The sequence below is a fragment of the Trachemys scripta genome, chromosome 12 (genome assembly GCF_013100865.1).
Source record: "Trachemys scripta elegans isolate TJP31775 chromosome 12, CAS_Tse_1.0, whole genome shotgun sequence".
NCBI classification, from domain to species: Eukaryota; Metazoa; Chordata; order Testudines; family Emydidae; genus Trachemys; species Trachemys scripta.
In genome coordinates this window covers 9,984,103-9,998,377 of record NC_048309.1, presented here as the reverse complement: position 1 = coordinate 9,998,377, position 14,275 = coordinate 9,984,103, and the positions used below count along the sequence as shown (strand labels likewise).

The 14,275-nt window shown below is 43.5% G+C and overlaps 1 protein-coding gene across 3 annotated transcripts in view; it reads left to right on the top strand.

The window, feature by feature from the left end:
• PHACTR3 (phosphatase and actin regulator 3) overlaps positions 1–14,275 on the top strand; it is a 164,927-nt gene that overhangs the window by 98,902 nt on the left and 51,750 nt on the right. For 2 of the 3 annotated variants that reach the window (XM_034787665.1, XM_034787666.1), the window contains exons 4-6: positions 707–886; positions 6,668–6,868; positions 12,682–12,856. In XM_034787665.1, the coding sequence (XP_034643556.1) occupies positions 707–886; positions 6,668–6,868; positions 12,682–12,856 (556 nt within the window). The remainder of the gene's footprint in view (positions 1–706; positions 887–6,667; positions 6,869–12,681; positions 12,857–14,275) is intronic. The other variant, XM_034787667.1, reaches the window with a different exon arrangement.

Below are 14,275 nucleotides of genomic sequence, written 5' to 3'. Positions count from 1 at the left end.
CTTTAAATCACTGTTTAAGAAACTTGTAATGAAATCATTACAAAGGAGAAGACAGCCTTGTCATGCACTTCTAATGAGGAGCGTCTAGGACTGAGAAATATACGTTATCTGGTCAGAGGTGGACCGTGTACACACACATCATTGGAGAGAGCTGGCTCAAACTAGGAGTAATTGGTTGATTTTGCAATGGTGGTGTTGAGCCTGTAATTGCTGAGAGAGGATCAGGGAAGTGAGAGACAGCATAGTTTGTATTCCCACTGAGGAATGTTCCCTGGGTTGGAAAATACTTAAGAAGCTAAAAAGGTGTCAGAATGCTTACAGCTGATGGGATTATTGGCATCACTCCTCAGTTGGAGAGTATCAGAATCTGGCCCTATGTCAAGAGAGGTTCGGATTTCAGTTGTGCCCCAACATTTGGAAAGTTGGGTGTCTAAAATGGAGCCCCTAAATGCACACCGAGGCACCCAAATATCAGTGGCCTGATCTTCAGAGGTTCTGAGCACCTACAAGGCCTGCTGATGTCAGTGGGAGCTGCAGGCACTCAGCACCTCTGAAAATGACAGATGCTGCCAAAGTGAGCTCTTGCAAGGAACGCTGCAGGATAAGTGATAGGCTATCTGTGCATACGCTAATGAATGAGAATGGCAGGATGTTTTCACTTTTGCAGCTGATGACTTAATTAAGATTAAGTGATGTGGTGTTTTAGATGCTGGAGGCAAAGCATGCGCTGCTGATGGTGCCACCAGATCAATGCAGAGTGACCCTTCATCCCCCGTATGCCAGGCACTTACCTCAGAAGAGATGCAGCAGGAAAGTACAGCAGCAACAACAAATGCAACCTCATTTAGCGAGGAGCTGCACTCAGAGGAGCTGAAAGACGATGCAGGTATTGGATAGAACAGGGGTCAGCAACCTTTCAGAAGTGGGGTGCCGAGCCTTCATTTATTCACTCTAATTTAAGATTTCGCGTACCAGTCATACATTTGAACGTTTTTAGAAGGTCTCTTTCTATAAGTCTATAATATATAACTAAACTATTGTTGTATGTAAAGTAAATAAGGTTTTTAAAATGTTTAAGAAGCTTCATTTAAAATTAAATTAAAATGCAGAACCCCCTGACCGGTGACCAGGAACCGGGCAGTGTGATTGCCACTGAAAATCAGCTCGCGTGCCGCCTTCGGCGCACGTGCCATAGGTTACCTACCCCTGGGATAGAACATGCTAAAGTCCTTCTGTTGAGCTGCCATGCGATGAGTCCAATGAATTGATGCATCAGAGAGCCAGAGCACCGTGTTTAGTTCAGTTCCCTCCAGACCAGGTTAGCAATCAATCAGTCCTGTAAGAATAGTGATTTTTGAGACCTCCATTTTAGTGAAGGACACACAAGCCAGGAGTATTGGGATGAGTTGCACACATAAGAGAACGGGAGTACTTGTGGCACCTTAGAGACTAACAAATTTATTAGAGCATAAGCTTTCGTGGACTACAGCCCACTTCTTCGGATGCTGTAGTCCATGAAAGCTTATGCTCTAATAAATTTGTTAGTCTCTAAGGTGCCACAAGTCCTCCTGTTCTTTTTGCGGATACAGACTAACATGGCTGCTACTCTGAAACACATAAGAGAGGCTGCTTTGACACCATTCCATGTGGTATTAGTAGAGTTCTTTCCTATACCAAGAATCTGGCTGCATGTCCGGGGATGGGTAGCAGTACAATGGCATGCGGACTGTAAGAGGCACCAGACCATCTTCCTTTAGATGCATGTCTGTGCATGCGCGGGTACACCCATTGATATTGTCACCCCAGCTGGGATTAGGGAACAATATTTACAAGATATTTCAATTACTACAACGAGCAGGCCTATCAATAGTACAGATAAACCAAACCAAGTTCCCTTCATCTAATCACCCATATATTTTGGCCTAGCTCAGAATACAAACCAGGATTTGGATCTGTTGAAGTCTGCTTTGCACTGTTCTAGCAGTGAAAAGCTGAGGTAAAGCTTACCTAAGTGGCTGGCTGAGGGTAGGAGAATCTTTCATTGGCATTATTCTGCCTGAATTCTGACATTTCTTAAATGTCAAGTGTGTGACTTTGCCGACATAATGTTCTTTTAACATAGTGTTTTGTATATACTTTCCTAGGCTTTTATAAAAACAACTTGAAAAAAAACCCAACAGAAATTTTATCCTACTGTGATTAATAATAAACAACACAGAGGGGTTAAAAGCCACCACCTTTGGAGCCACCACACAGACCTCGGCCACTTGAGCTAACAGAGTAACTGGTAGCAGTAGGTTGTCATCTCTATGTGGGTCAACCACTAGAAAGAGACGAGGTGCGCATTTTGCCAGTGGATTGCACAGTTCGTTGCCGACAGGAGAAGAATCTTGATATTCAGGAATCCTATGTTCTATTCGGCTCCTGAGGGGAGTGGTTACAGACCCTTCTGCCTTTGTCTCTTCCAGGCTGCCCCATTCCCAGTCTCCTGCCAAACCCTAGGCTCCACATCCCACTTCCCATACCAGGGTTCTCATTCCAGACCCTCACCCTCCGCTTTCCTTGTCTCCTTGTCCCAGCCCCTCTCCTTTACCCCACTGCAGCTCTAAATACAACTTCATCCCCCCTTACAGCTCCCTTTTGATTAGATCAGAATTTGATTTATTTCTGCTGTCTAAGCATTGTTCTGAAGGGTTTTCCATTTCGGTCTTTTATACATTCCCAGCTCTCTCTCACTCTCTGGTCTATTCTCCAAGACCACTGTTGTTTTGCGTTTTTCATGATATATCAGATTGTTCCTCTGGTGCTTGTGGTAACTCCACTCCCTCCTGAATGGTTTCCTCTCAGGTCTCCCCTCAGGTATTTCATCCCTTCTCCTACTTGCCCACAGCAGACAACAGATGACTTTTGTGTTATTGTATCAACCCATTTCTTTAAACCTAGCTTATCTTCTCTATTTCAACACGGTGTGTTATTTCATCATGAATGGTCCCAAAACAGATTTGTTACTCACGGGGAATCTAACATTTGTGCTTTCACCCTTCTGTGTATCTTACATTGAAAACTAAACAAACAAATACTCAAAACACTCTAGCCCTGCATATAGTTGGCTTATATTATATTAACTCACACTCTTACTGCTGTTTTCCTCCCTCCTGCAGCTGTTCCTACTGTGTAGTTTATCCACTGATGTGTCTTGTCTTGAATGAGACTGCACGCTTGGTAGGGCAGGGACGGTCCATGTCTCTATGTCTGAACAGTGCCTACTACAAAGGAGTCTCAGTCCTAATTGGAGTCCTCTAGGCACTACTGTGATGAATAATAAACTTCCTCTATTGGACTATGGCGTCTATTTCTCTGTGCATCTGTTTGTCATCACTGTTTCCTTCACAATTGAAAGCCCATTTGCAGAGTCCTAGTTTCTTGAATTGTTTCCATCTCGTTTCTGAATTGTGGATGTAGCTATTAATTTCTTTCCAGATCTTCCCTATTTCCAGTGACGCTTACAAATGCCAGTTCTGTTCACCATCTCGCTGGCCTAACCTTTACTGTCGTCTGCATTTCTTTTTCTTCCCTTGGGGTATGTATCAGTTCTCCAGCCGCAATACACTGAAAGGTGGGATTTAATTTTCCCAAACAGCATACTTCCTATGCAGCAATACCCACTCCTGTTTGTTACATGTCCTTTTAGCTCCTCTTTACCAACCTCTGGCAAATCCTCCATTCTAGATCCTATCCTGTTTCCACTGAAGTTAGTAACAAAAGGTGTGTATTGGAGAAAGCCTCCTGCATTGGCTTGAATTGGAGTGTTGGACATTCAAGAAATAATATGGTCTAAACCTGTCCATGTGCATGTGTACGTATTTCACCATTGTGTGTATTTAATTTTATGTTATTTAGATAAAAGGTCTACTGTGCACATATTAAAAAAAGGAGACCAGGCCAGCAACACAGGATTTCATTTAAAATTTTTAAACTTGTCTAGCTTGCTGGAGTTCAAATGAAAAGTTAAAATCAAACAAAAACAAAGAAACCCAGATACACCCCCCCCAAATAGCAAAACTTGGAATTTTCATGGTGTATTCTGAATGTTTCTGGGTTTCTAGACATGTGGTATTCAGACAGAAATGTGTTCTTCTGGTTTATCAGCTGACAGTATCACCCAAAGGTTCCCAGCCCAGTGGAAAACAGAAAAACTTTGGTTTTGAAAATTGTATTCTAGGAATTTTGTCATGGTCTCAAGGCCAGAGCCCGGAACGAGGCATTTGGAGTTCTGGATTCTAGTCCCTCCTCTGCCACTGCCTTGCTTTGCAACATCAGGACAGTTACGTCCTGCTATTGCTAAGTGCATAGCTCACACCTAAGCCCCGGCAGGATCCTTGAACTAAGAGTTCCCCTGGTTATCTCATCTGCTGGGCCTAATCTGGTAGGTGTGCTCAGAGCATGCTTAACCCACATAAAATACTGCTGTGGTGGTGCTGCCCCCTTCCTTTGTACCACAGCTCAGTGGTTAGAAAACTCACCCAGGAGGCCCCAGTTCAAGTCACTGCTTCAAATAAGGCCAAGCAGAGATTTGAACCAGCATCTTCCACATCTCAGAGGAATACTCTACGCACTAGTCTGTAGGCTATAAGGAGTGGGAGAGGGAATGACCACCACCACTATTTTTTGCAAAAAAATAATGTCGGACCTAGCTTAGGCACCTATCTCCAGGAGAGGGTTCACGACCGTGAATCCCGAGTGGAGTTAGATGGTAACTACCTTTGAAGGGTGGGACTAGTTTCAGCGGCTTACTCCCTGCTCACCTTGCTGGCTTTCTGTGACTCCCATAGACTCTCCCCATTTATTGTATAGGGAGCATGGACACCTAACTTGGGACAGAGGATTCCACTAGGTGGCAGGGTGCCCGAAGTTAGGTCTTGCAATTCTGAGCCTCACTCTCCTTTGTGGATCTAGCTCAGGGGTCAGCAACCTTTCAGAAGTGGTGGTCTTCATTTATTCACTCTGATAAAGGTTTCGCATGCCAGTCATACATTTTAACGTTTTTAGAAGGTCTCTCTATAAGTCTATAATATAGAACTAAACTCTTGTTGTATGTAAAGTAAATAAGGTTTTTAAAATGTTTAAGAAGCTTCATTTAAAATTAAATTAAAATGAAGAGCCCCCCGGACCGGGAGCCCACTGAAAATCAGCTCACGTGCCGCCTTTGGCGCACATGCCATAGGTTGCCTACCCCTACTCTAGCCCAACTGACTAGCAACACTCTCCCTTTTATCACTCTCACAGCATCCCATCAGCAGCATTCCTGGGTCCCCAGAATTGAAACTCTATTGTCTTGACCCATTGCATTTCCTGGTTCTTGAATAATACTCAGATTTTCACCCCTTCAGGGGTGCCCAACATCACTCATGAGTGGCTTCCTTTTGCTCTACTCCAAGTGGCTTAAGTGGTCATCAAAATAAAAGGATTGTTTTGCTTTTCACTGCCCCTGCAGTATAAATAGCAAATGATCTTTGAGGGCAACCATCACCAAATACTGATTTAAAAAATAAAAAATATATAGCAATTGCAATGACTTCCTTGAAAACCGAGGTGATTATTTCACAAGTGAGGCAGCTTTTCTTTCTATCCAGCAAAATTTTGCAACAGTATCTCTGACTAACACTGCATATTTATTTACTTCCCAAACGATAAATACTCATTACTCCACTTCTAGACACATACATTAATCTGTTTGTCAACAAATTAAATGCTATCATCTTGCCAAGGCTATTGTGTCCTACTGCCTCACTGCTTTGGAGCCTTCTGTTTGCATTTTAAAAGCAAGGATGCAAATTGTTTGGAAAGCTGCTGAGTGCTTCAGCACTTACTGACTTCCTTGGAATTAAGTGCACTCAACACCATTCAGGAGGCATTCGGCAGCTTGTTCAGAGATGGCGATTTCTTCTGCACTACATCCCAATGTCTATTCCCTGTTCTAGCATTGTTATTGTTATCCAAGAGAAGGTCTTCTTATATCAGGTTGCTTCAATCTTGGTTCCTAACATCATCCCCAAGAAAGACTGAGCCACCCTGGCATCAGATGGAGTAGAGAGGAACTGGGCTGCAAGCTGAAGTCACATTTTAATAGGATTAAAATAAAAATTGCCAGGAAATCCTGCAGAGAGCAATCATAGAATGATCTGTGAGGCTATATTAAAAGTTAATCATTCCTTACCCTTCATTTGTGTTCCTAGCAAGAAGTGCTCACATGGTAACTCTAAATCATTGCAGCTGGGTTCTACAGGATAATCAATTGCAGTTCTCAAAAACCACTATACCCTGCTGTCCTCATTATAGAAAAGAACATACGATTTTTTTTTGAGGGGCGAGGGTGGGAAGGAAAATGAGTAAAGGCTATTTGGCCCTTCAAGGCTCATCAGTTTCTTTAGGAACATAGTATCTAACTGTTTCTTCAGTTACCCCGGTGTGTTTTATTTTTACCTCAACAACCTTGGCTGGTAGGCTATTGCACACATTCATTATTTTCACTGTGGAAAAGAAGTGCTGCTAGCTGTATGCCGTGAATTCTGTTTTCTTGAATCCTCCTGGTATGGCCCCTTGGTTTATCATCATCATTATTAATTTCATGTCTCATTAATTCTACTGCTTCTGATCCTTTTACTAGCCAAGAAACCTTCATTGTCCACTGAAGAACTAGAAGATGCCTGCCTGCCAGTAACCGAAGAGACTCCACAAGCCTTACTTATTTCTGAATCCACAGATTCCCCACAGAAACCAATGGAAAGAAACCTAGCACAGCTCCCCAGCCCCCCTTCACTTCCAATTCCACCACCTAAGGCAATCTCCAAAATCAAGAGTGTAACAGGTTAGTCATGTTGATCAATAAAGTCTCTTCCATCCCCTCGACATTGTCCTCTCCTTGTATATAATTTTTCTCCTATATATATATATTTTGGGCCAGTTACTTAGTTGGTGTAAATCAATGTCATTGATGTGAATGGAGCATTAATGATTTACACCAGCTGAGGATCTCGCCCCTGATCTAGAAGCACTGAGTCTTTGCCACAACGGTGATCTTCCACTTTTCACCACTTCCAGCAGTGCAAAGGAGTTTGAAGTGAGTATAACGGTGATTTAGTCCCACTGCAAGGCTCCTTTACATTGCCAGAGTGTGCCCATAATCAGGCATCTAAACTGCTAACTGACAACCATTGTTCCTGCAATCATTTGCATTCCCAATTTGCTGGTACAAAGAAAGAGGCCCCATTTGCAGGGTCACCATGAAGCAGAAGATCATAGGGTGCTGCTCTAATGACTAAGACTGATTGAAAGTTTTCTGTCTCAACTGTTTTTCAATGGAAAATTGGGTTTTCACCAACATTATTTTTCTTGATAAAAGTGTCTGCTTTTCCATGGAAAACTTTTTTTAAAAAACAAAATATAATGGCCAAAACCAAAACAATTTGTATTTTCAGCTGAAAACTGAAATATTTCAATTCAAAATGGTGGTGTTGTGCTTCATGGGAGTTGTAGTTCAGATGCCTTTTGTTTCCATTCTTCTCTATGCGCCAGGCTTTCTGGCCAGACTACAGGTCCCATGATGCAATATGGCCCAGGACTCCTATGACTCACCTCTTCCCCTCATCACATGGGAGATATGCATCTGAAGAAGTGGGATGTAGCCCACGAAAGCTTATGCTCTAATAAATTTGTTAGTCTCTAAGGTGCCACAAGTACTCCTGTTCTTTTTGCGGATACAGACTAACACGGCTGCTACTCTGAAACATGGGAGATATAGTCCATCCTGAGAGCTCAACCCCTACAGGAGAATGGGCGCATATGGCACCCAAAGTACAACTCCAATGAGGCACTTTGCAACACCATTTTGCATAAAAATGTTGTTTGTCAAAAATATTTCATTTTTAGGTGAAATATTTCCATTTTGATATTTCATTTTTGTCTAAATTTTCTTCGGGGAAAAGCTATTTTTCAACCAGCTCTAATAATGGCACATCTTCTTCAGTTCTGCTTCTGGGAGTGGGAGTAATTGTAAGCCCAGATTGAACAAGTACCGTCAGTGGGAGAGGGCAGTGGGGTGGAGGTGGGGAGAGAGTGACATGAGAGAAAAACAGAGGGGGTTGGAAAGCCCTTTATTTTATTTTTTTCCCTAACAGTGTTGGAGGTGCTGATGGTGGAGGGAAGGAGAGGGGAATAAGCCAAGCACTAATTAATCACAAAAGGGGGTGTGTGGGAACGGCAAGGTACAAGATACCATTTTGTAAGATTATTCCCTGAACAGCTCTCATTAGGACAAACAAAGTGTGATTAACAAAAAAGTGCTCAACATTAGACTAAGCTGTGTCCAGGCTGAACTGGCCCCGATGAAGCTCTGGGATCACGGTAGCATAAAGGTGACAGTAAAGTCCCCCAACCCCTCAGCAGCTTGGCTAGACCAGAGAATCGTTCCCTATTGCACAGAGATAGAGTATGAATTAGGAGGTGTTATATGGCCCTTCGAGCTGTGATTCAGTGGAGAGTGGAATGATCATAAATATCCATTGTGTGTTTCCACGGTGGCACCTAATCAAAATCCCCTTGAGCTCAGATATATGTCTCCTGGTAGCTGAGGCTCTCTGCCCTCTGGGTATGGAGAGAGCATGCTGATCAGTTAAAGGGGAGGGAATTTAGATGCTACTGCTCTGGTACACAGCCTTTGTGGCAGTGTACTTTGCCTACTAGACACTCCAGTAGATGCTCCTATGCTTTAAAGTGTTCCAGGTTTGAGGAAATAGATCACCTACATGGATTTGAGTCATTCTTTCAGCTGTACGTATACATGCATACGGAGAGAAGGAGGATTACCCGGTTGTTAGGGCATCATCATGGGAGACATGGGTTTGATTCCCTGCTCTAACTTTGTGACCCTTCCCAAGTCACTTAGCCTCTTTGTGCCTCCATTTCCCATCTGTAAAATGTAGCACTGTCTTCCCTCAGCAGGGGGAGGGAAGTGTTGAGGATAAATACAATAAAGATTGCGAGGTGCTCATATATAAGTGCCAGAGATAGCATACATTTTGTCTTGTTAAATTTACGCACCTGGGGCCTAGTTTACAATGTGAGATTTCTACTTGTGCGCGCGCACACACACACACACACACACCCCTCTCTCTGAGCACTAGACCAATGCTAACAGTTGCACATGCACAAGTGTTGTGTTTGCAGGTGCAACACACATTTCCTGGGTGCAAATTCTTGCACATGCTGGTACTGGAGTTTTAAAAGTGCACACCGTAATTTTTGTGCCTGCAAAGTGCAGGCCCATGAATATCCTTTCCCACATATGGGCTCTGGGTAGAAACCCAACTCAAAATTTAGCCCATAATGCCATAGAGTTTCACCAGGTATCAAAAGTTTTTGTATATTGTTATGTTGCATGTTAGTAACTAACCATATATTTCAAATCAGTTTCCACTAACTTATTCAGGATTTCATTTTACACTCTTCATTTTCTATCTAATAATTTGTACTATAATTCAATACTTTAGTAATTTTATTTATTATTTTTAATTTGAAACTTGAAAAATATTTGATTTTTTTTAATCTACTCAAATATATGCACACTGGACAGAATTCTGCCCTGGGTTACTTAATTGACTTTGTGGGTTGTGCCAGATTTTCACCAGTGTCCTTGAGAGCAGGGTTTGGGTACTGTGTAGGGTACCATGCAGCACAATTGTCCTGGAAGGAAATATCTTAATAACCTATGTTTATTATTATCCTTAAAGTGCTAGACCTCATTTTGAACATCTCCTGTTTTCTCTTGCAAGTTTCTGGGCTAACCAGGAGCCAATTCTTGAAATCCTTGCACAGAAATGTCAGGATACCACTGATAGCAGTGGGAGTTTTGGCTGGATAAGGACAGCAGAGTTTACCTCACAGAAAATCAGAATGGTAAGGAGGCCTGTAGCGAGACAAGGTGGGTGAGGTAATAGCTATTATTGGATCAACTTCTGTTGGTGAAAGAGACAAGCTTTCAAGCTACAAAGGTCATACCTGAAGAAGAGCTCTGTGCAGCTTGGAGGGGTGTCTCTTTCACCAACAGAAGTTGGTCCAATAAAAGATATTACCTCACCCAGCTTGTCTCGCTAATATCTTTGAACCGACACAGCTACAACACAACACTGCAAACAAAAAGGGTATGTGTCAGTTTAAATTCATATTATCAACACTAGGTGGCAACAAGAGAAAAGGAATAGCCTTTTACACACTCCAACTAAACCAGTAGTTCCCAAACTTAAACAAACTATGAACCCCTTTCACTAAAATGTCAAGTCTCGCGAACCCCCCCTCTTAAAAATGAATATTTCCAGGGATTTTCTCCTTTACCTGAGTATAAATTATAAAAGCAGTGATCTTGGAAATATAAAATTTGTTTTTGTGACATGCTTATTACACACTATTTATTATTAATTATTATTTAGCATCACAATATTTTTATTATGTTATGAAAATGGCAACACTCTTCCAAGATCTCACTTTCATAGCGTGTATCACTTTGAATAAGCCTGTTATAAGACAAGGCTCCTATGTTTCATCAAGGAGTATCAGATGTGAAACAGCAGGAAAGTATTTAAGAAACCAACTCAAAGAGTTCCTCCTACACAAGCATTCAGGTCTTGAGCAGTCTAAGCAAACAACTCATGTTACAACAAAGCTTAAACTTGTTCTTCATAATAATTTTAAAAACAATACTAGCTGCCTATTTGATTTTAAAAACAGCAAAAAAATATCCACCTCCCTTTCCGTTTCTTATAAGGAGTCTTGAAGTTTAAATCTCCTCAGTGTGATAGATATGCTTGCTTTGATCTGCTTGGCTCTTGGAAATCTAGGGGTTCCGGGCTGCTGGCCCTGTGCCCAGGGTCCCTAGGAACAGCTCTGTCCGCCATTAGGTAATTTTTCCCCGAGAACCCCCTGTAACATTTTGTGAACCCCCCAAGGGTCCACGAACCCCAGTTTGGGAACGACTTAACTAAACAGATCTCTGGTGCTGGTGTGTCTCCAGTGTAGAAAGTACCACAACCCAGGACAGATATGTGGCCAGGAAAGTGCAATGAAAAGAATAAGAACCGCAGAAAAGAAAAGCGAAGCAACATCTTTGTCAAACAAGGCTCTTATCCCATGCAATCTTAACCAGAGTGGGGGAAATATCAGAGGCACAGCAATAGAAGAGGCAGGGGTTTGTTGCATTGGGGTAATAGATATGAGTGATGGGATTGGAGAGGAGAATGTCAGGGATGGGCTGTTCAGAAAAGAGAAGAATCACCTCAGCCCAGAACTTAAAAGGACACCGCTATAAAGATTTTAGTGTAAGATTTCCAAGCTGCATTAGGTGGCTTGGAAAAAAAATAAATCTCAGTTTTGAGTACAAAAAGCATCAGTTAAACATCCTCCCACGCCTCTTCCCCTCTCCTTGGTACTCAACCCCACTTTGTTCTTCGCTTAAATGCTTTTGGAACAGTTCAGCTGTGGCAAGTTTGGCTGAACGAGCTAATATCACCATATCTCACAAGCTCTGGTGTTTCCCTATATGGGGTGAGAGGCTGGGGCCCATTATGGGGCAGGGAGAGAAGGGCAGAGAATGGATCCTGGCACATTTTGACCTCAGTGAAGACCAGATTGACTTAAAATTTACACAATCATCTGGAGCTCAGCAGAGAAAGGTTGAGATTGGAAAGCCTGGCTGGTGGCCATCAGGGTTCATTAGGGATCAGGGAGAGGGGGTTGGGAGTAGTGTTCCCTCTAATTTTTAATGTCCATGTGTGGAATGAATTTTGTTATGTGCACCAATATGGAGGTGGTGGGGGTGGGGCCAAGAGGTTCGGGGTGTAGGAGGGGGCTCAGGGCTGGAGCAGCGGGTTGAGGTGCGGGAGGTGGGGGCTCTGGCTGGGGGTGAAGGCTCTGGGGTGGTGCCAGGGATGAGGGGCTCGGGGTGTAGGAGGGGGCTCAGGGCTGGGGCAGAGGGTTGGGGTGTGAGGGCTCCGGCTGGGGGTGCGGGCTCTGGGGTGGGGCCAGGAATGCAGGCTGCCCCAGGACTGCGGCGGGGAGAGGCTCCTGCCATGATCGTGGTAGCCCCAGCTGGCCCAGGCTGGGGGACGGGTACCTCTCCCCCGCCATGGCAGCTCCAGCAGAGTTGGGCTGGGCTCGGCTGGACCGGGGAGGGGCACCCTCTCCCCGCCTGTGTGGCCCTTTATAGCCTACTGCACGGCCGCACAGCTTAGCGGGGACTTAGGTTGGGAGTCCGGAATGGATTAGTGATTTTGGGCAGAAAGAAAGAAGAATCCAATTGGAAGAAGGGAGTAAAATGGGAAGATGTCCTATTTTTCCAGGCTAAATCTTTGCAGCCTCAGTCCTTGGGCTTCAGATTGTTTGAGTATACAAGTCTCACCACACAAGCCACATCCCCATTATGCAATGGCACAACAACACCACCATTTTTATCTGTCCAGCATGTAGAATCTACCTCAACCCAAGCTCCGTGTGCCACAATGAAAGGCTCAGTGTGACTTTTTATCACTTTGTTTTCAGCAGCAGGAAGTGAAGTAGATGAGCCAGCAGTGAAATCCCCTCCTTCCACTATCCTGAAGAATTATGTCATTGTTGGTTCCTCCCAAATCTCAGGACAAGCTGCCCTCTTCCATCCATCAGGCCAGAAAGGCTCCGATCCCCATGTCAGAGGACAGCTACCAACGCCGACCGGTTCCCCTCATCCCGCTGCTGTCCACCTGCCTTTACCTCCCAGCAGAGTCATTGAGGAGCTCCACAGGGCTCTGGCCACCAAACATCGGCAGGATAGGTAAGTATAGCACATAGAGGCACCGCGAATACCAGGAAACAGTATCCTTTCAATGAAAGCATTTTTCATAATACAAATTGCTGGTAAGAAAATATTTTTTCCTGTCATTAACACTCCACCCATTTAGTCTGATTAAAATCAGGTTGGTTCTGTCCGCACGCTGCTTGGTGGCCCTAGTTCTGGTATCGATCCATGGTTAAAATGAAAGTTTCAGCTGTTACCTTTATAATACACTACTTTTATGACAGGGAAGCTACTGCAACATGGAAATAAGGGATCAAGGAGGTGGAATCATTTGCTAATCCTCAGCCCAGTGTAAGAGGTGGCTCATCACTGTCTAAATTATGAAATTTTGATATCCTGCTTCTGTGAAGTCCTCCTAAAAGAACTGCACCCTTTCAGACCACACACGCCACTTTCATCCTGTTAGAGAGGAACTGATGTGAGGTCAAATGTTCAAAAGTGCACACATGCACAATGATGCATGACTACTCTGCAGGCAAAATTTCCCAAGGTTGCATGCACAAACCAGGCAATTGCACCCGCAAACGGTCAGTTCTGATCATGGGTGTGCAAAATTATCTGATCTGAAAAATTACCTGATTTTGCTGGAAACAGCCGTGGCCTTCTCTCTAGCCTCCTGAAGCTTTCCTGATCATAGCTTTGCTGTCGGCCCATGGCTTCTCTGAATTGTTCCTCAGCCCTGCTCTCCCCAAGTCCTCCTGATCTCTTCTGTCTGTCCTCTTTATCAGTTGATGCTGTAACTTTATAAGCATGAACAGATCTACCAATGAGATGATCCTCTTCCCAATTAAAAGACTTCGACCCCTTTCCTTGTGTTGGTTCATTTCCCCATCTGTGAAGTGAATTTAAGAATAACCTACCTCAAAAGATTAACTGGTTACTGCTTACTGTAGCCCTGTGAAGATGCTCTACAAGTGCTCAGTATTATTACTTTAGCATGTGACTCTTGGCTTCGACATGAGCATATATGGTACCTTGTTTTGCAATACACATGGCTATGTAGGAGTGTGTTGGGTACATTGTCTGCTTTTCATTAGAAACCCTCCACTGCAGCAGTAGAGAAAGACAAAGGTAATTCCAAAGCTATATGATTGGTAACATTTCTCAATGGCACAACAATCTTTCTCACAGGAAACGGATTAATACAATGCCCTTTCCAGGCCCTGTTAAATCCTTGCCAGAACTTTTAGAAGGGCAATGTTTCATACAATGTATGTTTTACATTAGAAGCACATGCTGGGTTCTTTTAAAAGGTCAGCATGGTACAGCACACAACTATACATCAAAAAAACACATTAATCATTCCCCTCCTGTACCTTATTCTTGTGACAATGTTTGAGAAGTGGAACAGCCCCAGACATTCTCATGGTGATTCTGAGAATGCAGTCCAATGAT